This window comes from Cebus imitator, unplaced genomic scaffold (assembly GCF_001604975.1).
Source record: "Cebus imitator isolate Cc_AM_T3 unplaced genomic scaffold, Cebus_imitator-1.0 Scaffold196, whole genome shotgun sequence".
Taxonomy (NCBI): Eukaryota; Metazoa; Chordata; class Mammalia; order Primates; family Cebidae; genus Cebus; species Cebus imitator.
Window position 1 is genome coordinate 3,278,755 of NW_016107511.1, and position 24,627 is coordinate 3,303,381.

General features: G+C 48.6%; 1 protein-coding gene across 5 annotated transcripts in view; it reads left to right on the forward strand.

Annotated features, from left to right (window-relative positions):
* FANCC (FA complementation group C) overlaps positions 1-24,627 on the forward strand; it is a 238,045-nt gene that overhangs the window by 194,626 nt on the left and 18,792 nt on the right. For 3 of the 5 annotated variants that reach the window (XM_037745255.1, XM_037745253.1, XM_037745254.1), the window contains 3 exons: positions 190-271; positions 3,155-3,329; positions 8,135-8,338. In XM_037745255.1, the coding sequence (XP_037601183.1) occupies positions 190-271; positions 3,155-3,329; positions 8,135-8,338 (461 nt within the window). Of the gene's footprint in view, positions 1-189; positions 272-3,154; positions 3,330-8,134; positions 8,339-13,450; positions 14,829-24,627 lie in introns of those variants that run through there. The other 2 variants (XM_017547208.2, XM_017547212.2) reach the window with 1 other exon arrangement.

Below are 24,627 nucleotides of genomic sequence, written 5' to 3' on the forward strand. Positions count from 1 at the left end.
AAAAAAAAAAAAAAAAAAACCCACTAAATAAGATGATTAGATTATTTGAGGTTCAGCTCTGTGTAACATGGACAGATCTTACTTTCCCGGGCTTACGAGATAGACACTAGCTGGGAAGAGCATGAGAACAGTGTTGGGTTCCCTGACTTTTTCTCACTTGCCCTCTGACGTGTCTCTTTCCACCTGCAGATATCCCTCAGGGACAGTGGCTCCAGACATTGAAGCACATTTCTGAACTGCTCAGAAAAGCAGTTGAAGACCAGACTCATGGGTAAGCAAATACCACACCCAAATCTACTTCGTACACGGTTTCCCTAGATCCTCGTCTGCCTTTTTAGCAGGGCTGACAGAGGAAGGACAAACAGGTGAGCACTATGGCAAAGTGAGGGGTGAAGGAAGTGCATGGCTGCACGGATGGTTTGCAGCAGGTCAGGATGAACAGGCGTGCACCTGTATGCGCGTGTCAGTACCTGTGTCGAAACGCTTCTATGTAATGTTAATGTCTGGTTTTGTCTGAAATACACAGGCATAACAAAAAAAGAAGAGACCTTAGAAAAAGCAGTGCCCACCTGCTGGAAGCCCCTGGCCATGCAGAAGGAAAAGGGCACTTGTTTGGGTCCTTTGGTCTTCTCTCTACTTCTCTAGGGAAGGCAATTTGAAACTTCTACACAGTAGGGTGGCATGTTAAATGCTTATTTTTCCTTTTTAATTTTTAGAGATAAGGCCTTGCTCTGTTGCTCAGGCTGGAGTACAGTGGAATGATCACATCTCACTGCAGCCTCAAATTTCTGGGCTTAGGTGATCCTCAACTCACACTCCTGAGTAGCTGGGGCTACAGGTGTGTACCACCACACCTAGTTAAATTTTTTTGTAGAGGTCTTGCTATATTGCCTCAAACTCTCAAGCTCAAGTAATCCCCCTGCCTTGGCCTCCCATCGTGCTGGGATTACAGGCGTGGCTGCTGTGCCAGCCTGTTAATTCCTAACAGTATTGTTAGGTACCGTCTTATGTGTGTGACTTTCCTGAAAGCATTCACATTTAGGCTTGGCTAAATTCCTTATATCATAACATTCTTTGGCGTCCTCTTAAGTCCTTTTCTTTTAGAGTATAAATAATTTTATTCATTGTCTCTGCCAAGCCTACTAAGACTATCTTATCTGCTCCTTTTGCCACTTTTCGCTCTTGGCATCGAGCCAACACAGACGATGGGTGACGTGCCTATGTCCTGCTCCGTGATTGATGGTTTGGGTGCAGGATGCTCACTTCTTCCCCACCACGATTCTTACCAATGGAGAGCATACAGAAAAGACCTGCAGCCAGTGGGGGCCCAGGGTTGGCCACGTGAATAGCCTGCAATGGCCGGTCAGCCCCCTACGCACCCTCCCTGGTTGTCCTGGCGTTACACAGAGCTGAACCTCAAAGAATCTTAACTCAGGGACATGGAAGTAGATGGAGGTGGTGTAAATAGCCAACCCTGTGATTGAGAAATGCTGTGCTGCAGGTGCCCTGAATGTTTTTCTCTTCTACCTACCCACCGTCTCTGCCATACTCATAATGTGTGATGTCAAAATGCATGGAGACTGTAATAAAACAGCAACCAGAAAGGGTGCATGTGGCACTGTGGAGCAGGACTTAGGCCTCGTGGGGCTTCCGCCTCAACCCAGACCTTGGGGTCAGGAGTCACCTTTCAGGTGGCCATGTGGGACTGCCTTGTGCCTTCAGCTACTGATGGAAGAGAGGGAAGGACCAGGCTGGTCTCTGATCCTGATCTGGGCACATTGCCAACCTGAGAGCAGGGAACATGAGGGGGCCCCGCTGCTCTGTGCGTCTCTGTACCCCGACATGGTGCCTGCAGGGAAGAGGCATGGCGGAGTCCCCTCCTCACTCTGATACAGCCTAACCTAGCCTACTGCCAATGTGGCTGCCGGAGCATGCCTGGGGAAGAGGGAGTAAGGCCAGTACTCTACCCTCCTGTCTTTTCCTCTTTGTTGCTCAATTGTAGAATATTTAACCACTTGTTCTCAGGGAGGAATGGAGCAGGAGGACAGCAGTGACCAGGGAGGCGAGGACAGTGCTTAGAGCATGGGAATTCCATGGGCCAGGCGGAGGAACATGGAGCTGGATCCAACAAAGGTGCTGCAGAGGGGCCAGGAACACTCCTGTTCCACCCGCTGCCCCAGAAGGAAAGTTTGCATCTAATATGATCTCAGCCGGTCTGTTCCGTTCTCTCCAAGGGAGACGTTAACCTGCTGAAACTGGTACTGCATACAATTAGTGGGTCCTCATTTGGAGCAAATTTTGCCCTTAAACAAGTATTGCAACTCCCATTTGCCAGTATGGCCAGGGGATAGCTTCGCAAAGGCTTTAACTTTCTGGCATTGACGCACATGTGATGACAGCAACTTGCTAAAAATTGGTAGTTGCAGCTGGGCTCATGTCTGTAATCCCTGCACTTTGGAGGCCGAGGCAGGCAGATCATGAGGTCAGGAGTTCGAGACCAGCCTGGCCAATATGGCGAAACCCTGTTTCTACTAAAAATACAAAAATTAGCTGGGCATGGTGGTGCGCCCTGTATTCTCAGCTACTCAGGAGGCTGAGGCAGAAGAATCGCTTGGACCTGGGAGGAGGAGGTTGCAGTGAGCCAAGACTGTGCCACTGCACTCCAGCCTGGGTGACAGAGTAAGACTCTGTCCCCCTCCCCAAAAAACAAATTCATAGTTGCTGAAACTTCCACTTGAACCTGTGTCTTGAAGGAAGCAGCGCGTGTTTCTGCCTGCGTCCCACCTTCCACCCCTGTCTCTGCGTCACAGAAGGCAGGGAGATGTGCCGCCACATCCTGCGACATTCCTGCTGGTCACGGCCGCAATCTTGCTTCCTCAGTGCCTGTCCTCACTGAAGGTACCTGGATTAAAGACTGATGTCTGAAGGCCTCAGGCCTCACTGGTGCCCTGAGAGGTACTGTTTCGATGTCCTGTGATGGTGCAGAGTGGCATTCAGCCCAGTTTTCTGAGTTTAACTTGTATTCCTTGCAGGTTGCTCTTCAGTGGATAAGTACAATTTAAACCAACTGTTGGCAAACATTAAAGTTGCTTTAAAAACCCAAAGGAGGAAAAATTCAGGTTGCTGGCTGCCATGTGTTCTGGCTCTGTTCTAGGTCCTGCAGAGGTCCCTTCGAGAGCTGGTTCCTGTTCATTCACTTTGGAGGATGGGCTGAGATGGCAGCCGAGCAGTTACTGATGTCGGCAGCTGAACCCCCCACGGCCCTGCTGTGGCTCTTGGCCTTCTACTATGGACCTTGTGATGGGAGGCAGCAGAGAACACAGACCATGGTGGGTAGCAAGCCCCACTACATGTGTTTGGGGTGGGCTCTGGGGGCTGAGGGGAACCTGCAGAGAGGGGCTCTGTTGCGGGCTTGGCTTTCGTGACACCTGAGCGCTGCCCACAGATGGCAGATGTTGTGGCAACCTGCAGGCGTGGTGACCTCCAGCCTTATGGTCAGAGACGCTCTCCTTCCCCCTTTCCTCTGCTCCCCGTGGCCAAAGACGAGAGACTGCCAGCCCGTTCTCCTGGAAAACACCCTTCTTTCCGGAGGTCATTTGATCTGTTGTTGCTTAGCTGCCACATCTGCCCTGGGGTCTTGTCCTCCAGGGCGTGCCATGCAGAGGGTGCTGTTCTGAGGGGTGTGCCCACAGCAGAGCCTGGCCATAGCCAGTGCCCTGCCTTGCTCCCCAGCAGCCCAGCTGGGGCTGCTTCCGTCTTGACTGTGTCTGATTTCTTGGATCAGTCAACAGATCCTTACATTACTGGCTTTGTTTACATCTCTTCCTAAAGTAATCACATGATATTAACCACTTTGCTTCTGAAAAAGGACTTGGTCATTTCCTAAATAACAGAGCAGCTAAGTATGGGACTGGATAACTGTCTGTGGCAAAAACAGTTGTTATTTTATGTGGAATATAATAATTACAGGAAGCAGTGCTTTGATTAAAGGCATTGGCACCTCCCTTGCAAGCATTTATTTGCTAGGCTCTTGAAACTTCAACTGCCGGTGCTCTCTGCTGAATTTAGTAGTTAAAGAGGACAATGCTCATTTCGTATGGAGCATTGCTCTTCTTGGCTTTGTATTTTCTGTTTTTTGAAAACACAGGGACTAGTAAAGATGTCTGTGCATTTTATTTGCTTTGTTTTGTTTTGTTTTTTGAGCTGGAGTCTCACACTGTTGCCCAGGCTATAGTGCAGTGGCGCAATCTCAGCTCACTGTAATCTCCGCCTCCTGGGTTCAAGCAATTCTCCTGCCTCAGCCTCCCAAGTAGCTGGGACTACAGGGGTTTGCCGCCACGCCCAGCTAATTGTTTTATATTTTTAATAGAGACAGAGTTTCACCGTGTTGGCCCAGATAGTCTTGATCTCCTGACCTTATGATCCGCCCGCCTCAGCCTCCCAAAGTGCTGGGGTTACAGGCATGAGCCACCATACCCAGCTGCATTTTATTTGTTTAAAGGCTTGCATGGCATAGGAAAGAAAAATATTTTTAGATTTTAAATGTTGAAATCTGTTAATAATTTATTTTAGTTCAGAAATAAAGCTTTGTGAAGAAATTATCAAACCCACATACAGTATGTATTTGAGTAGTGCTGTCTGATTAAAAAGAAAGCTTCTTATTTCTTCCCTTTTAAAAGATCACATTAAACTAATTAAGGAAAATCCTGGTTGGTGTTTTTAATAGTAATAAGATGTATGGAGTACTCATGGTGTCAAAAGTCCTTTTATATTCTGTCTTATTTGATTCTATATAAGCTAAGTTGGTAGATAATGTGCTCAATTCTGTCACCGTAATGGGTACTGATAGAGAGTCACTTTTGAAATATAAAGAAATAGGCCGGGAGCAGTGGCTCACGCCTGTAATCCCAGCACTTTGGGAGGCTGAGGTGGGTGGATCATAAGGTCAAAAGACCGAGACCATCCTAACACTGTGAAACCCAGTCTCTACTAAAAATACGAAAAATTAGACGGGTGTGGTGGTGGTGGGCACCTGTAGTCCCAGCTACTCAGGAGGTTCAGGCAGGAGAATCGCTTGAACCTGGGAGGCAGAGGTTGCAATGAGCTGAGATTGCGCCACTGCACTCCAGCCTGGACGACAGAGCGAGACTCCATCTCGGGGAAAAAAAAAGGAAATTATCCAGTAACACTTAATTTCTAGAAAGTTCTACATTGGCACATCTTCTACTAGCTAACTTAGTCCTTTTTTGAAGAAAAAATAACAAAACTTTTGCAGAGTTCTCCCTCAGGGGATGCCTAGGATTTTGGATGAGAATGGATTGGCTCACTGCGAGTGGGGTGGTGGCCGGTGTCTGTTTCCCTCCCTGCCTTTCTGTCACAGGTGCCCATCTGCCTGGCGGTTCAGTCCAGTGCTCCTGTTGGTGACTCCAGAGCCCCTTCCTCGCTGGTGGCTGCCTGAGGCATTGGTGTATGTGGTGTCCTGGGAAGGGGGTTTTAGTTGAATGAATGATACATACCTCTTGTTTTCCTGGGTTTTGTGAGCTTTAATCCCTTGGTGGTCTGTTGGGGGGCTTGAGAGACAAATGGTGAATCATGGTTCTGATGAGACTGGATTGAGATTAGCAGGATCTGTGCATTTGCCTTACTTAAAAAGGCATGACTAAATGAATTGGTTGCGTATCCCCGCATCATGTGTTGGGGCTGGTGTCGCTGCCTCTGTGGCTGTCTTTGAGGTGAAGAGCATGGGTGCAGACAGCAAGCCTGTCCTCGCCCGGGATGTGTCCTGCCCATGAGAAGGCCTGTCCCACTCACGGGCAAGCCATGTTCTCTACCAGCCAGTGTTCATCTCCTTTTGCCAACTGAATAGGATCACAACAAAATAAACAAACAAGTCTGTTTAGATACCCTTAAGAATCAGGCAAGGTACAATGATGACTAGAGAAAACAAGGAAAAATAAAAAAAGAATCAGGGAAGGGTTCATACCTTTAACCCTGTCGTTCCATTTCTAGGAATTACCCTAGAGTAATTCTTTATTTGATCCATGCAAAGGCATATATACAAGATTATTCAGCACAGCATTGTTCATAAATACAACAATGGGAAATGGCCTAAACTTTCAACAGTAAGGCTACTGGCCAAATAAATGGTGGTATATCCTAACCATGGAATAGTATTCTATTATACACCATGAAGAATCATGCTCTTGGCCAGGCGCAGTGGCTCATGCCTGTAATCCCAGCACTTTGGGAGGCCAAGGTGGCTGGATCACTTGAATCCATGAGTTTGAGACCAGCCTGGGCAACATGGATCCCTGTCTCTACAAAAAAAAAAAAAGAATTTAGCCAGGTGTGGTAGTGCGTGCCTATAGTCCCAGCTACTTGGGAGGCTGAGATAGAGGGATCTCTTGAGCCCAGGAGGCAGAGGTTGCAGTGAGCAGAGATTGCACCACTGCACTCCAGCCTGAGTGACATAGCAAGACTCTCTCCAAAAAAAAAAAAAAAAATTATGTTTTTGAAGAACATGTTTTATAGAAAATGAACTGGTTATAGTACATTGTGGAGCGAAAATGAAAGATACAAAGCATTATGTGTAGTGAGTGGTATGGTCTCAATGCATAGAAAAAACACAAGAAGTATATAAACTGAATTATTAACAGTGCATCTTTTTGGATGGTAGAGTTATAGATCATTTTAATGGTTTTTTGTTTTCTCTTTTCAAGTTTTCCATAGTAAACATATATGTTTTTATGATGGAAGATAAAAAATACTTTAAAAAGAAAAGAAAGCTTATATCTTTCTCCTGAAAAACTTAGGAAGTGTTTAAAGTTACTGGTGTTCAAGTGGAAGCCTACGGGCATGGACAGCATCTGAAGGGAAAGACAGTCTGGGACAAACAGAAAGGAAGAAGGCCCCGTCTTAGGGATTACTGGACAAGGGCAGAAAGGCAATTGTGGGTCAAGAGAAAAAACGTATATAAAGGCATAGCTTCCTAAACTGCAACATTTTTGCAGACCTAGTTAGATGGCAGAATGGCCTTGAGCTCCTGTAGACACCATCATACCATGGCAGGCTTGGCCCGGCTGAGGGGCGAGGTGAGGAGAACACAGCCTGGCCTGCTGGAACGCTGTCGCTCCCCGTGGAAGAGCCTGATGGTGCAGTTTCTCACGGTCTCGTATTGTGGGCAGAGGAGCTCACACAACATGCCCAGTGTACTGGAGCTTATGACAGACTTCATTGAATGAGGCCTTGACTTCCAGGGAACAAAACGCCTCACACAAAATCCATAAAATCAGTCATGGGAATTCTCAGAATAGGCCTAAGTCTTCTTTCAGAAATGATGGAACATAGCTGTTCATGAGTTCCATGTGGCATTTGGATCTATGGGCTTTCAGTTTTGCTTTGTTTTCCAAGTCACGACTGGGTGTACCATTCTTGTAGCAAGCAGAAGCATCTCAGCATGGAATAAATATTTTTATGTAAAAACCCGCAGATTCACAATTACCATTATCATGTGGATTCCACAGACTTGTGACCTGTGCTTGAGCATTAAACATGTAGGAACAGATTGTTCCAGCATCTAAAACAAATGTGTTGTTCTTGTGTGTGCATGTATGCGTGTATGACCGTGCATGTGTGTACGTGCGTGCTCGTGTGTGTGTTCCCCCCATCCCCCCACCCCTACCCCAAATACAGCAGGAAGCAAAGGCAAGCCCGCATTTGTATGGGAACATTGGCTCAGCGGAGGTCCGGCTCTGTGGGGCTTTAATTGATTTGTGGCTGTGATAGTGAGGCGAGTCTGCAAAGGAGCCTTTTGTTCTTTTTCCCCACAGTGTAAAAATCTGACTACATTCTGTTGAGGACTTTTCTGTGTTTCTTTTTATACAAAAAAGAGGTCAATTCTTGGCATGGTGCCCTGGCTGCTTGGTGAGCAAGATGAAAGAAAGTCAAGCAGTTTCCATTCCGCCTATTTGGGTTTGTGTGGAGTAGAGTGTACACTCCGCCGCTGACTAGCTCCCTCTCTCAGGGCGGGTCCTCACCCCTTTTGGGGGATCGCTTCAAAGCAAATAAATAAATCCTAGAATCATGTCTGTCCTGCCTCTTCTTAACCTCTCCCCTGTCAAATGCTATTGCCTAGGTCCAGGTAAAGGCTGTGCTGGGCCACCTCCTGGCAATGTCCAGAAGCACCACCCTCTCTGCCCAGGACCTCCAGACGGCAGCGAGACAGGGCACAGACACAGACCCCAGAGCTCCTGCACAACAGCTGATCAGGCACCTTCTCCTCAACTTCCTGCTCTGGGCTCCCGGAGGCCACATGATTGCCCGGGATGCCATAACCCTGGTAAGTCTCCCTGTGGTCCAGCGTCCTAGTTGTCATTTCTGCTCCAGGTGAGAGGTGGATTACCTGCCTGAGGGTCTGGCCTCTGCAGAGTGTGTGTACCAGGACGTTACCCAGCACGGATAAATGATCAGGGAGGCTGACAGCTGGGATGGACCCCAGAGCCTGCCCCCTGCAGCACCTTTATGTCACAGAGGAAAAAACGGAGGCTCAGAGGAAGGAGATGCCATCTCCTGGTCCCATGGCTTGCTGCCAGAGCCCGCAGTAGAAGCCAGGTCTCCTGTTCCCCTACGTCCATTTCTTTCCATTGCAGTGTGCTGCTCTCTTCTTCCTCACAGAAAGAAAGAAGGCCACAATGAGAAAGCGCTCACAAAGTATCTACAATGCTACTCACTGCACCAGTGCAAAGAATTTTGTTAATTTTTTAAAAATTGGTTTATTACAAAGAAATCCTTCCTGAAGCCCACTTCACTTGAGGGGTAAAGAATGCTCCAAGTCAAAAGTGAGCACTCTTTGTGACATTAGGTTTGGCAATGATTTCTTAGATATGATACCAAAGACACAGCAATGAAAGAAAAGAATAGTTAAATTGGACTTTAGGAAAATTAAAAGCTTTTGTGCATCAAAGGATACCATCAAGAAAGTGAAAACAATTCACAGAATGGGAGAATATATTTAGAATTAATGTATGTGGTTAGAGTTTAATATTCAGAATACATAATTCTTATAATTCAACAACAAAAAGATAACCCAATTCAAAAATGAATAGACATTTCTCAAAAGAAGATGTACAAATGGCCAATAGACACGTGGAAAATGCTCACAGAAAGGACATGAGAGGCCAGGGAAAGGCAAAGCACAGCCGTGTGCACTGCACGGCCGTCAGGATGGCTCTCAGCAGTAGAGGAAAGAAACGCCCGTGAAGACACGCAGGAACCGAGTGGGGACGCTAACATCACGCCACTACTGTGGAGAAGAGTGGCGTGATTCCTCAAACAGCCAAACCCAGAATTACTGCGTGGCTGGCGGTACCTAGGTCTGTACCCAAGAGAGCCAAAAGCAGGGGCTGGACAGCCATCTGGCCCCGTGCTCAGGGCAGCACCATTCGCAGAGCCAGCAGGCAGAGGCGGCCCAAATGCCTGTAGAGGAATGAGCGGTGCACAGCATGATCTGTGCCCATGATAGAGTGTTGTTCAGCCTGAAGATGGAAGGAAGTTCAGACAGTGCTGTAACAGGATGACCCTTGAAGACACTTCGTGAAATAAGCCAGACACAAGCACATTGTATGAGTCCGCTTAGATGAGGCACCTGGAATACAAGTCCAGGGAGAGGAAGTAAAACAGAGTTTCCCAGAGGCAGGGGTTGGGGAGTCGGTGTTGGGATGATGGGAAGGGGCAGGAGATGCACGGTGCCGATGGTTGTGCAGTACTGTGAAATACTGCATGCTACTGAATCACAAAAATGGTTACAACAGCACATTTTATGTATATTTCACCACAGTTTTGAAAAATACTCGGAACAAGTGAGCACCAGCATGCTGACTCAGGGAGTTTTGTCACATTTTTTGTTTTATTTGTACTTTTTTTGACATATAATAGACATACAGAAAATATACAGCTTGATGAATTTCACAAACCAACAACACCTGTGCAGCCAGCAATCAACTCAAGAGAGGAGTATTCCCTCCTGCTCCTGTCCAGGCCGGGCCCGGCTGGAATGTGTGTTCATGTGCAGAAAGTCCCCATAACAAATGACACTCTTGACAGCCAGGGCCAGGAGATTGTCCCCATCCTGGTGGGACAGTCCTGTGGAGCGGGCCCGGGCTATGCCTCCCATGTGCTGGCATCTCAGCTGAATTGGATCCAAGAGTCTGAGGGCAGCCCAGGGCAGAAGACAACCCACTGCCTCATGCCTGGTGCCACTTCTTCGGCCCGGCCCCAGCACAGAATGCTTTCAAGAATCTATTGTGTACTCATAAAATGCACGCCGAAACAATGCTGACAGCCTAGCGGGCTTTATGCCGAGCCAAATAAGCCAGACCCAAGGACAAATGCGTGCTCTCACTTATGAGTGGGATCCAAAATGTCGAACTCGCAGAAACACTGGAAAGGTGCTCATGGGGGACTAAGGGAGGAGCAGTGGGGCGATGGTCAGCCCTGCCCTGTGACAAGGACAGTTCTAGCTCAGGCACTTCCTCCGCAACCCTGTGGTGCCTGTGAGTGGAGGAGCTGCCCATGGCTTGGGCTTGCCTTGCTCAGCAGCAGGGGTCAGCATGGGAGTATGGTGGCCCTAGCCCTGCCAACAGGGTGTGAGAGAACGTCACCCAGAGGAAGCGCCCCAGAGACACCCAGGTCTCGGCGTCAGTTATTCTCACCACATTTCCACCTACTTGGAGGAAACTTTGCCTTCATGTTCTAAGTGGAGTGCCTTCCAAACCGGCCCACAGAGATGCTGCTGGGAGTAAGAATGACGCTGCCAGGCTCGGCCTGCGTCCTCTGCCGGGCAGCCCATCCTGACACGTGGTTCAGCCCCCGCTGTTGCTGCAAATAGGAACCTGCAGGAGTGTGGAAGGCCCCAGTGCTTTGTCATCACATCCCCCAAGTCAGTTCCACCGCAGAAAAGACACACAGCAGCTCATTCCCAGAGCAGACACCAGTGTGGCACTCATGCACTGGCTCTGTCAGAGGTGGGTGCTGGCCATCTGGGCACCCATCATGGTGAAAGTGCCTCCTGGGTGCTGTCCTTTTGGATGTTTTGAAACTATCTTTATTAACACATCAGTCTTCCTAATGAGAAGGCTTGGCTGCCATGGCCACGTGGCAGGGAGGGCCTCTGGGGAAGGATCCCCCCACCACCCCTGCCTCTCCTGGCCTTTGTCAGTTTCTCTGCTGACAGCACTCTGGAAAGGACCGGGTCTGCTTGGCCCACGAGCAGGTGGTAGCCAGACGGTGGCTTTGGTGAGACAGCCTTTCCCTCCTGCAGCTTGGGCCTCTCCACCCTCAGAACCCAGCCACCTCCCAGCTGGTCCCAGGCTCTGCCCTCCGTCTTGGCATCCAGATTTGGAGAGCAGTGCCAGCTCAAGGCAGGATGAGGCGGCTCAAAGCAGAGGCCGCTGTCTCTCTTCAGAGCCCTTGCACCCTCTTGGAGATGGCCTGAGCAAGTGGCTTCATCTGACCTAAAGGACGCACTGGTCCTGCAACCCCATCTGCCCACAGCGTGCTTCCTGTGTGGCCTTTGCCATGAGCACTGCGCACCTCTTCTCCAGGGACCTGGAGGTCCGCTCCCTGGCGGTTCTGCAATCAGCTTCTCTGACCTTGGCCCTCTGATTTTCCCCAGAACTCCATCCACGAGGCCCTGCCCAATGTCCCTGCAGTTCTCCTGCCTCTCTGGTTCTTGGCCTTTCAACAGGCACTCTGGCTTGCCCCAGCCATCCACTCGCTCCCTTGCCTGCACCTGCAGGAGGCCAGGACAAAGCAGAGGACAGTGTGGAGTCCAGCCCCGGGGGCTCCACCTTCTGTCCTCACCTGGATTCACACTTCTCCCTCTCCTGCCTCCTGTTGCTGGGTCACAGCAACAACAGCAGCAGTTAGCAAGATTCTGAGATGCACAGTTCCATTCTTTAGTCATTGAACTCAAAATGAATTGAACCCACTCTTGGTGCACCAGCCAAGGTCAGCAGGGAGGCAGGTTTTCCAGGCGGCTGCAGGGCTGTGGATTTTTGCATGTTACTAGACACCTGGGATGGGGCCCACCCAGGAGTGTTGGTGTCGTGTAAGGAAGATGCAAGGTTGGATTTCTAATGACAACTTGGCCTTGCTTCAGACATGGCTGAGCCTGTCACCATGGGCATGGCCAGCCTCTAAGCAGGGGACAGTCCTCCCGCTCAGGGTCTGGGTGGTAAATTAACTCTGAAAGGGGTCCACAGCCAGCTCACATTGTTTCCTTGATGAAGAACAGGCTGCATCTGCCAAAAGCCATCAGCATTATGTGCCTGTCATTTCTGAGCGAAAACCAAGTGATAGTAATGCACACCCAGGGACACACTGGCATGTACCAGGGCTACAGCCTGAGCCCCTGTGCTGGCTGCACTGACCCCGGTGGGCTGGCTGCAGGCCCTGTTTGCTGCTGGGGGGTGGGGGGGAGCAAACGTCATGGTCTCTCCCACGTCATTTACTCTTAGCCCTGCATCCCCATGCCTCTGCGCATGCCACAAGAGGATCACTTTACTGGTGGTCACCAAGTGGAAGGCCCAGTTCTGAAGGATGAGGCAGTAAAACTAGAATAGTCCCAATAGCCTGGGAGTTCACCCTCCCAGAATGGCCCAACACAGAGCCTTCCAGAGGAGGTTGGCCTTGGGCTGCTCTGGCTAATTAAACATTTGAAGGTTCTGTATGAACTGACACACACTAAATGAATTTGTCGATTACTCTTTCAGAAACTTAAGGCTTCTTAATACTGCTTGTGCCTAAACCAGAAATTCCCCACTCAGATTCTTACCCTTCCCTTTTTTCTCAGCTAAGTTTTTAGGAAAATACTTACAGGCACCAACAAGTATGAATGCCTTGAGGCTGTGTCTCCTGCTCTCCTGTGAGAATCAGGTGTTAAAACCTTAGAGGCCTATTAAAAAACAAGTAGGTCCGGTTGCTTGCCCAGGAATGCCAGATTCCTGGGCTGTTTGTGTGAAAGCAGGTGGCGTTTTCCAGTTCTCATATTTGTGTGAGCCTTTTGCAGAAAGTCAAGTCACAGCATGCTCATTTGCCTTTGTTCCCCACAGCCGATCATCCCACAACTTGTGACTGGCATTCCGAGAAACACTTGTGATTGCGAGCAGCGCTTATCTGTGGCCTTTGTGAGTCTGAGGCTGTTGGCAGCTGAGCTCCATGTGAGGAGGCTTATTAGGAAATGGCACCGCTCACTGCGTAGCCAGCCTTGGAGACAGACTCGCTGTGCTAATCACCTTGCAAACCAGAGCCGTCAGCGCTTTCCTTTGGAATTGATGGAAATGCTAACTAGGACGCCTTTCAGGGACGAGGTGGTTACGGTCCGTCTCTGGACGACGGGACAAATCTGTCTGAAAAGTGTTTTAATTTGCCTTTTCTTCTGTCCTCATTGCAGATGGCTCACACTGCTGAGATAACTCACGACATCATTGGCTTTCTTGACCAGACCTTGTACAGATGGGATTGTCTTGGTATTGAAAGCCCTAGATCAGGAAAACTGGCCCGAGAGCTCCTTAAAGAGCTACGAACTCAAGTCTAGCAAGGCACACAGGCTGTGTGGGTGCCCGGCGTGAGGGATCAGGCCCACCAAGGCCACAGGACAGGTGATGACCCCATGGCCATGCATTTGTGGAGTAAGTGTTCCCTGTGGGCTGTGAGAATGAGCCATACATATCTTGGGAAGATCTGCTAGTATCTGTTTTACAAAATGCAAAGACAGGTCCCTCAGCCCAAACTCAGTCAGGCATATTCACCAATGACTTGAGTGAGCCTTCAGCTCCCCTAACGCCTGCCTGGCCAGACCGTCAGCCGGAGAACTACTGGAGCAAACGCTTGGGTGGGAAAACGGGTTTCTAATTTTTACCCAAGTCAAGATGCATATCTATTATTTAAAGATTCAAAATCTTAGAACCAATAATTTGGTCATGAACCATTAAATAATTTAGAGAGAACTTAGCTGTTTTCCATACATCATTTTTTAGGAATCAGGGATCTGATATAAAGCCACATGTAAAGTCTTGCTGTATGGAGAAATTCATCATCCAAGGGGAGCCAGGGTCCCTCAGGCTTCCCTTGTGTCTCCCTGGACCTGCCCGACAGGCCATGGGAGCGGACAGCACACCCAAGCCAGGGCCTCCTGCACACCCTTTCCACTTTGTATCTGCTACACGCTGACTGCTACCAAAGAGCTGCAGCGACATCAGAGGAGCCGGCTGGCGAAGGTTAGAGGATGTGTTCCAGAAACATTAGAAGACAGGATTAGTAGCAGTTAGTTATCGTGTTAAACCAAAATGGGAATTGGAAATCCCTGATAAAGAGTGGGCCTGGCTGGTGCGGGGCTCACACCTGTGATCCCAGCACTCTGGGAGGCCAAGGCAGGTAGATCGCTTGAGCCGAAAAGTTCCAGACTAGCCTGGCCAACATGGTGAAACCCCATCTCTACTAAAAATACAAAAATGAGCAGGGTGCAGTGGCACGCACCTGTTAACTCCAGCTACTTGGGAGGTTGAGGCACGAGGATTGCTTGAACCCAGGAGGCAGGAGTTGTAGTGAGCTGAGGTCTTGCCACTGCATCCCAGCCTGGGCAGCAAAACAAGACCCTGTCTTTTTTTTAAAAAAGGCATTGGTAGTCTAATCTCAAAGTTAATACTTATTTTATGTCAGTAGACGATGCTTTTTCCTTTCAGAGTCATTCTGGAATTGTATTGATTGTACATTCTTTTGTGTCTATTCTGTTTGTCAAGTGAGTCAAGACTTCCTTTTGTCCGTTTTGATTTACATGTATTAGTAGTCTCTGAGTCTTGGCTCCATTTTGAGGAATTGAGCAAAGTTTCGCTGGATTAGAGGTTAACCTTTAGGGAAATTCCTTTTTTCGGTATGTGCCAATGCTAATAGATCCACCTGAAGATCTGGAAAATTCCAGGAACTTTTGACCTGAGCCTTTCTTCTGAGAAATGCTGCAGTCAGAAAGGTGTGCTGGTGAAATATTCTGGTGGCAGTTGCCATCATGATCATTGCCTTCATATAACACGCTTTGTCAGAGGTGTGTGGGTTGAAAAAGGAGCTTCATGCTTCGCTGGAGTTGAGGGCCTCTCTCCTGTTCTGACTTTGAGCCAGAACTTGTGGCTGGGCCATGGATGCTGTGACTCCTCTGCGGACATGGTGGTAGCTAGGAACCCCTGGAGAGAGAGGCCACTGGGACCAGGCCTCCTGGTGTGGAGGGGATGCCTGGGACAGTCCTCTGCCCTGTCCTGTAGTCCTGTGTAGAGATTTGGCCTCTCCCTCGTCCTCCTGCCAGGCCTCTACCCATGCCTCTTCTGTCTTCTCCAACTGGCACTGGTGAAGGTAGGCGTCTGGAAGACTTCTTCCTAGTCTGGAAGCCCTCACCTTGTCCTGTCTGTAGAATCTCCCAGTTCCTTCACAGCTGCCAAGTCCTCTTGTAGGCAGTGGAGGCAGCCTTGCTAGTGGTGCTTTCCAGGCAACCAGGGGCTCCTGGGTGGGAGGACTGTCCCTCGGGGGACGTGGCACTGAAGTGCCCGCTGGCTTCATGTGACCCTTTGCCCTTCCCTGGCCTGAGAGATGCTCAAAGGTGGAGAGCCAGGGGAGCCACCCTCTGCTGTTCCCTCCACATCTGGGATAGATGGCAGCCAAGGCTGTCCTCCTAAGCCTACCTCCTCCTCCTCCTTCAATCTGGGAAGGGGGCTCTGAGTTTTCTGAAAGAAGTTCAGGGAAGCAGGCTCCAGAGGAAACGGGCCCTGGGCCATGCTGGGCCTGAAGCCATGCACCCTGCCTTGGCTGGGGACTCTGTGCAGCTGAGATGGACCTCCCAGCCCCACACAGGTCCTCAGTCCTCTCTCTCGGGGCCTCCCCACAGCATGGCTCTGACTGGGAGCCGTGGTCTCGGGCAGCTGGGATCCTGGGGCCCTCAGCGGGCAGCCTCCCCTGGGTTTTCTGTCAGGGCCACCAAGAGGCGCCACCCTAGGTCTTCCCCACAACGCCCGCCGGCCCTCCCGCTTGAGGGGCGCGGTATCCTGAAGGCTCAGGCCTGGGGTCCTCTGTGCTGAACGGGCTTCCCAGGGAGCGGGGTGGCCATGTGGGGATGCTGCGTGTTGCAGCGGCGTTGGGGACAAGCCTGGGCGCAGCAACCCCATTAGCCAGGGTGAGCCGGGCAGGTGCGGTGTCTCGGTGTGGTGTGGCCCAGAGGGCGCTGACAGTGCTGGTGGGGACTGGGTGCAGGGGGAGCCGCGGGGAGACTGGGATGCCAAGGCCTGGAGCCTCCCTGGAATTGAACTGGACTGAGGTCTTCAGAGATGCCACAGGGCCGGAATCTGACCTTACCCTAGCAGTCTGTGAAGCCTGGGGGAGTTTTTCTAGACTCTCTCTGATAGTTTTTGATAAAGCATGCAGGTAAAATCACCACCCTCAGAAGGGGTGATCAGAGAGAGCCAAAAATACATAAGAGCCAGAGAGTGCCCCTCCAACCAGGCTGTTATTCACCTGGACTCCGGGTCATCTGTGGAATTTTTTAGCTCTTTAAAATCTATAATTTGCTATTTTTTCATTCTAAATAAAAATTCAATTTGCACCTAATGTATCCATTAAATATTATAATATGTCTCTGGGGAAAAAGCTCTCCCAATGCCCCTAAATAGTGGGTGCCTCGGGACTCACAAAACCTAGATGTGCTCTGGAAAAGACCAAGATGGCTTAGCCTCTGGGCTTGGGAACCTCGATATCACATACCTAAAAACTAAGGGTCCTGTCACCAAGGAAGAAGGGAGGACTAGGGTAAAGGCATCCACGGCCTGCTAAAACCAGGCTACCTGCATTTAATGTTTGTTTTTTCTCTAAGCCAGGCTTGACCATGAGCCTCGCTTGAATCATTCTGTCCCTTCTCCCCTGATTCCTGAAGCCGGAAGGCCTTGTCCCACAAGCACGGCCCACCCACTCTTGCTCCATTGGTTCACAGGCTGCTGTCCCCTCCCCCTCCAGCCCCACAGGCCCCTCTGGGAGGCATGAGTGATGCCACCAAGGCGAGCAGTGCTGCGGCCACCCCAGGACCTCCACTCCAGCGGGCTTTCGGGTGCTCCCTGCACTTCTGGATGTGGGACACTGGGGCCCTCCCAGGGTCAGGAAGGCATCTGAGGGAGCCGACGGGAAGCGCTGAGATGCTCCTGAGGAGCCTCTTGCTGGAGCAGTCGTGGTTGGCAGGGTTTTGTGGTTCGTCCTTCACCCTGTCCTGTCCAGTGTCTAACTGGTAGGACAAGGTGCTGGGACAGAAATGGGAGTTAGTCCAGGGAATGGGAGGAAGCCCAGTTTTCTGTTGAAGTGGAGAGGTTACGAACAGGGCCTTGACAGGGAAGCTGGAGAAGATGGGACCTTGGTGAGCCTGGCAAAGTGAATCCACCTGAAACGCAGGAAAGTCAAAACCGAGCCTGGCCCTACACTGCCCAGGGCACGGTGGCTGCACTGGAGGACCTGCACAGTGACAGCAAATGTGAGGAATGTTCTCATTCAATAAGGAATCCACAGTTGTTTTGCTTTCCAAGGAAGAGGAGAAACGGAGTTCCCTGTGCTTCTCATTTTTTTCTTCCTCTCATTCCAGCCCAGGACCACCTCCCCCAGCCCGGGTCCCTGGTGCTGAAGTTCTTCCCTCTGTCAGACGCTGGGGAATCTGTAGTTTTTGTCCAAAAACCCTAAGTCATTAATCATCACTAAGCCATTTTACAACCAAAGAACAAAAATTAAGGTATAGTAAGTACACAATGTACTTTCAAGCCTTCTCCTAAAATCCAGTTCCATGATTCGCTTATACCATGGGTCCAAATCACCCGCTCATGTGCGAACTGGTAACAGTGAGCTCAGATCAAAAGCCTTCCCTCCCCATCCTCTCATGGTGTCTTACTGCACTTGCTGTACTGGGCAGGGAATTTGTACATCCAGAACTTTTGGTTGCAAGCAACAGAAGCATGCACTGAATACTGAAAGTAAAGGGGAACTGATGAAAAAGGTATTGGGCCGACAAGGCCTGGTGTGAGCCAACCAGCAACAGTACCAGCCTTGTTTCAGATGCTCTGGCAAAGCCAGTTCTGACGCCCAGCTCTTCCAGACCTCACTCCTGGGAGAAAGGCCCTTTTGCCCACTCCTTTCAGCCCTCCTGCCTGGGTGCATTTGATGGGGGAGCCTGGGTCACAGGTCTGCACTTGGGCTGCTGGGGATGCCGGGAAAGCAAGCATCTGGCTTCTTCAGCTTCTGTACCGTTACTGGGTCCCTTGGATACTACCAAAGGTATCACCCAACTACAGGAAGGGGCCAGACACTGGCCAGATGGAGACAGTAAAAATGTCTGCAGTTCCATACAGCATCAATACTTTAGGTTGTGCCAGAGCATTTTAGAAGGCAGCGTCCCATGAGGCAGCCCAGCAGCCAGTACCGGAACAGGCAGAGGCGGGCCTTCCCAGAAAGCCATTTTGTAGGCACCCAAATCTGGGTTTCTCAAATGCAGTACCATGAGCACCCTGGACCAGATGCCTCTCTGTTGTGGGGGTGTCCTGTGCACTGCAGGGTGGTTGGCTGCAGCCGCTAGATGCCAGTGCACCCCTCCCACCAGTGGTGACAGGACTTTTTCCAGACATTGCCCAGTCCCCCTTCCAGCTATGACTGCTGGGCCTTCCCTTCCGGAACGATATCCTGGACACAGACACTAACGGTTGTAGACAGAGAATTAACTTACAAGAAAACTAGGCAACCTGATGCCAACATTCATATGGACAGTAAACACGAACAGCCAGGCACTGTCGCTGTGAGCTTCTCATGAATGGAAACACGGGAGGAACTGAAAGGCCCCCATGGCTGCAGCCAGCGGCCTCCTCCCAGCTCACATGCTCCTCCTCTTCTCATGATCCCCTCCTGGTGGCCTTTCCCGGACTCCATCCGGAGGCTGGACCCTGTCCTGCCTGCAGCTTCACATGGCATCTCTGGGCAGAGGGGCCGCACCTGCTCCTGGATCTCCAGCCCGGATAGCTCACTGCCTGTTGGCAATCTACACTAGCAGTGTGAGGACCCTCTAGACTTACCACATCCCAGGCAGGCCCACCAGCCCCACCTGCCTCCTGCACCCACCGGCTCCCTACATTCCCGACGGCCACTCCATCCTGCCAGTGACTGAGGGCGAGCTCCGAGGTCACTCTTGACCCCTCCCTTTCTCCCACCACCACATCCAGCCCATCCGGGAGCCTGGAAGCTGGCCCTTTGTCACCCCTCACCACTCACTGCTTAGGTTTTAGACGTCATCTCCCACTTAATAAATGTGTATGTGTACAGAATTTAGTATAAGATAAACACATTGCCATCAACAGGGAAAGGATGGCATCAGGAGGAAAACTGTTAGAGAAAGCTCCCCAGCCCTCTGCCTTTCCCCAGCATCAGCACCTGGAGCATAGCTCGTTCTGGGATCTGTGTGTTCTGAGAAGCCTCTAGCAGCTCTGCTTGGGAGAGACAGGGAGGCTGCAGCCACTCTGGGGAGATGCTGTATTAGATAAATAAGGATTTAGCTTATGAAGTTGAAGCTCCCGTCCTCCTAAAATGCAGCAAGTGCTTTCTGACCTTTCATTTAGAGCTTCTTGCTCAGTGATTTTCATCCTGTCCTGTCTGGCCTGTTCCTCCCAGCGCACCCACCCCCGTCTGCAGGTTCAAAGCTCTGTGGGACACTGCTCGGGGCAGACTCCCCAGTCCTGCGGAGGGAGGAAGAGGAGTGCAGAGGATGCTGCTCTGTGCGAGGTGGGGACAGGACCCAAGGCTCCAGCACATCCCTGCGGACTTCATGCCTTCTTTCAGGCTGGGCCGCAGGGACCCCCACACATCTCCCTCGGCTGTGCCTGCTGCAGAGGGAACCCTGTCCATGCCCAATGCAAAAGGAAGAAACCTCAGGAGAAAAGGCTGGTAACACTGGCCATACAGAAATCAGAAGCGAATTAACAAAAATATCTAAATATACATGGTAAACTGAGGGAAGAAGCATTTGCAGCACACAAAAAGCGAATTTCCTAACTTCTGTAGCACTTCTACAAATCAGTAAGGAAACAGCTGCCAGCCCTCGACGCACGGGCAGGGACATACACAACACAGTGAACAGGACGGCAGGGGCCTTTCCACAGTGTGGCAGAAGCCCAGGTGCTTCTCATAATCTCCACAGCAGCCTGGGAAACACTCGAGGCTGATGCTGCCATGCTGGTGACGGAGTGTGTAACAGGCAGAGGAAGGGAAGGGAAACTGCTACCGCCTTTTCAGAGAACAACTTGTCAAATACCCAAATTTGTCAGCACCATAAGAGAGGGTGCAAAAATAAAAAAATTCATTCTGGAAATGGTGTGGCAACCTAGAACTCTGATCTAGATGTTTACCCAAAAGAATGGAAAGTAACAACTGAGGAAATCCTGGCCCCCATGTTCTTAGCAGCGCCCTCCACCACAGCCAAGAGGCGGAGACAACCACCTCTGCCAGGAGTGAGCCAGCACAGAAAGGAAACACTGTCGGTGCGCACAGCAGGACGGGCCTCCTGAGCACGCCGCAGCATAGAGGAACCGGGAAGACTTCATGCTAAGTGAAATCAGCCAGACACAAAAGGACAAACTTTTTTTTGTACCATTTTAGGTTTTGGGATACATGTGAAGAACATGCAAGATAGTTGCATAGGTAAATCACATGGCAGTGTGATTTGCTGCCTTCCTCCGCATCACCTACATCTGGCATTTCTCCCCATGCTATCTCTCCCCAACTCCCCACCCCTCACTGTCCCTCGCCTATTTCCCCCCAACAGACCCCAGTGTGTGATGCTCCCCTCCCTGTGTCCATGTGATCTCATTGTTCAACACCCACCTATGAGTGAGAACATGTGGTGTTTATCTGTTCTTGTGTCAGTTTGCTGAGAATGATGGTTTCCAGGTTCATCCATGTCCCTACAAAGGACACAAACTCATCGTTTTTGATGGCTGCATAATATTCCATGGTGTATATGTGCCACATTTTCCCTGTCCAGTCTATCATCAATGGGCATTTGGGTTGGTTCCAGGTGTTTGCTATTATAAACAGTGCTGCAATGAACATTCGTCTGCATGTGTCCTTATAGTAGAAAGATTTATAATCCTTTGGATATATACCCAGCAATGGGATTGCTGGGTCAAATGGAATTTCTATTTCTAGGTCCTTGAGGAATCACCACACTGTCTTCCACAATGGTTGAACTAATTTACACTCCCACCAACAGTGTAAAAGTGTTCCTATTTCTCCACATCCTCTCCAGCATCTGTTGTCTCCAGATTTTTTAATGATTGCCATTCTAACTGGCGTGAGATGGTATCTCAATGTAGTTTTGATTTGCATTTCTCTAATGACCAGTGATGATGAGCATTTTTTCATGTTTGTTGGCCTCACATATGTCTTCTTTTGTGAAGTGTCTGTTCATATTCTTTGCCTACTTTTGAATGGGCTTGTTTGTTATTTTCTTGTAAATCTGTTTTATTTCTTTGTAGATTCTGGATATCAGCCCTTTGTCAGATGGGTAGACTGCAAAAATTTTTTCCCATTCTGTTGGTTGCCGATTCACTCTAATGATGGTTTTTTTTGCTGTGCAGAAGCTACAGAGTTTGATTAGGTCCCATTCGTCTATTTTGGCTTTTGTTGCCAATGCTTTTGGTGTTTTGGTCATGAAGTCCTTGCCTACGCCTATGTCCTGAATGGTTTTGCCTAGATTTTCTTCTAGGGTTTTTATGGTGTTAGGTCTTATTTTTAAGTCTTTAATCCATCTGGAGTTAATTTTAGTGTAAGTTAATTTTAGTGTAAGGGGTCCAGCTTCTGCTTTCTGCACATGGTTAGCCAGTTTTCCCAACACCATTTATTAAACAGGGAATATTTTCCCCATTGCTTGTTTTTGTCAGGTTTGTCAAAGATCCGATGGTTGTAGATGTGTTGTATTGCCTCCGAGGCCTCTGTTCTGCTCCATTGGTCTATATCTCTGTTTTGGTACCAGTACCATGCTGTTTTGATTACTGTAGCCTTGTAGTATAGCTTGAAGTCCAGTTGTGTGATGCCTCCTGCTTTGTTCTTTTTGCTTAGACTTGACTTGGCTATGCGGACTTTCTTTTCGTTCCGTATGAAGTTTAAGGTGGTTTTTTCCAGTTCTGTGAAGAAGGTCATTGGTAGCCTGATGGGGATAGCATTGAATCTATAAATTACTTTGGGCAGTATGGCCATTTTCACGATACTGAGGCTTCCAAACCATGAACATGGAATGTTTCTCCATCTATTTGTGTCCTCTCTTATTTCATTGAGCAGTGGTTTGTAGTTCTCCTTGAAGAGGTCCTTTATGTTCTTTGTTAGTTGTATTCCTAGGCATTTTATTCTCTTGGTAGCAATTGTGAATGGCAGTTTGTTCTTGATTTGGTTCTCTTTAGGTCTATTATTGGTGTATAGGAATGCATGTGATTTTTGCACATTTATTTTGTATCCTGAGACTTTGCTCAAGTTGCATATCAGTTTCAGGAGATTTTGGGCTGAGACGATGGAGTCTTCTAGATATACAATCATGTCGTCTGCAAATGGAGACAATTTGACTTCCTCCTTTCCTATCTGAATACCCTTTATTTCTTTTTCTTGCCTGATTGCTTTGGCTAGAACTTCCAATACTATATTGAATAGGAGTGGTGAGAGAGGGCAACCTTGTCTAGTGCCAGATTTCAAAGGGAATGCTTCCAGTTGTTGCCCATTCAGTATGATATTGGCTGTTGGTTTGTCATAAATAGCTTTTATTATTTTGAAATACATTCCATCAATATCTAGTTTATTGAGCCCTTTTTTAGCAAAAAGGGCTGTTAAATTTTGTCAAAGCCTTCTCTGCATCAATTGAGATAATCATGTGGTTTTTGTCTTTGGTTCTGTGGTGAATTACATTTATAGACTTGCATATGTTGAACCAGCCTTGCATCCCCAGGATGAATCCTACTTGGTCGTGGTGGATAAGCTTTTTGATGTGCTGTTGCAGTCGGTTTGCCAGTATTTTATTGAAGATTTTTGCGTCTATGTTCATCATGGATATTGGCCTGAAGTTTTCTTTTCTTGCTGAGTCTCTGCCGGGTTTTGGTATCAGGATGATGTTGGTCTCATAAAATGATTTTGGAAGGATTCCCTCTTTTTGGATTATTTGGAATAGTTTCAGAAGGAATGGTACCAGCTCCTCTTTGTATGTCTGGTAGAATTCGGCTGTGAACCCATCTGGACCTGGACTTTTTTAGGGTAGTAGGCTCTTAATTGCTGCCTCAACTTCAGACCTTGTTATTGGTCTATTCAGGGTTTCGACTTCTTCCTGGTTTAGGCTTGGGAGGATGCAAGTGTCCAGGAATTTATCCATTTCTTTCAGGTTTACTAGGTTATGTGCATAGAGTTGTTTGTAATAACCTCTGACGATGGTTTGTATTTCTGTGGAATCTTTGGTGATATCCCCTTTATTGTTTTTTATTGTATCTATTTGATTCTTCTCTGTTTTCTTTTTTATTAATCTGGCTAGTGGTCTATTTTGTTGATCTTATAGAAAAACCAGCTCCTGGATTTATTGATTTTTTTGAAGGATTTTTTTTGTGTCTCTATCTCCTTCAGTTCTGCTCTGATCTTAGTTAATTCTTGTCTTCTGCTAGGTTTTGAGTTTTTTTTATCTTGCTCCTCTAGCTCTTTCAATTTTGACGATAGGGTGTCGATTTTAGATCTCTCCTTGCTTCTCATGTGGGCATTTATTGCTATATATTTTCCTTTAGAGACTGCTTTGAATGTGTCCCAGAGATTCTGGTATGTTGTGTCTTCGTTCTTGTTGGTTTCAAAGAACATCTTTATTTCTGCCTTCCTTTCATTGTTTATCCAGTCAGCATTCAAGAGCCAGTTCAGTTTCCATGAAGCTGTGCTGTTCTGAGTTAGTTTCTGAATTCTGAGTTCTAACTTGATTGCACTGTGGTCTGAGAGACTGTTTGTTATGATTTCCGTTCTTTTACATTTGCTGAGGAGTGATTTACTTCCATTTATGTGGTCAGTTTTAGAGTAGGTGTGATGTGGTGCTGAGAAGAATGTATATTCTGTGGATTTGGGGTGGAGAGTTTTGTAAATGTCTATTAGGTTTGCTTGTTCCAGGTCTGAGTTCAAGTCCTAGATATCCTTGTTAATTTTCTGTCTGATTGATCTGTCTAATATTGACAATGGGGTGTTAAAGTCTCCCACTATTATTGTGTGTGAGTCGAAGTCTCTTTGCAAGTCATTAAGAACTTGCCTTATGTATCTGGGTGCTCCTGTATTGGACGCATATATATTTAAGATAGTTAGCTCTTCTTGTTGCATTGATCATTTTGCCATTATGTAATGTCCTTCTTTGTCTTTTTTTATCTTTGTTGGTTTAAAATCTATTTTACCAGAGATGAGAATTGCAAATCCTGATTTTTTTTGCTCTCCATTTGCTTGGTAAATCTTCCTCCATCCCTTTATTTTGAGCCTTTGTGTATCCTTGCATGTGAGATGGGTTTCCTGGATACAGCACAC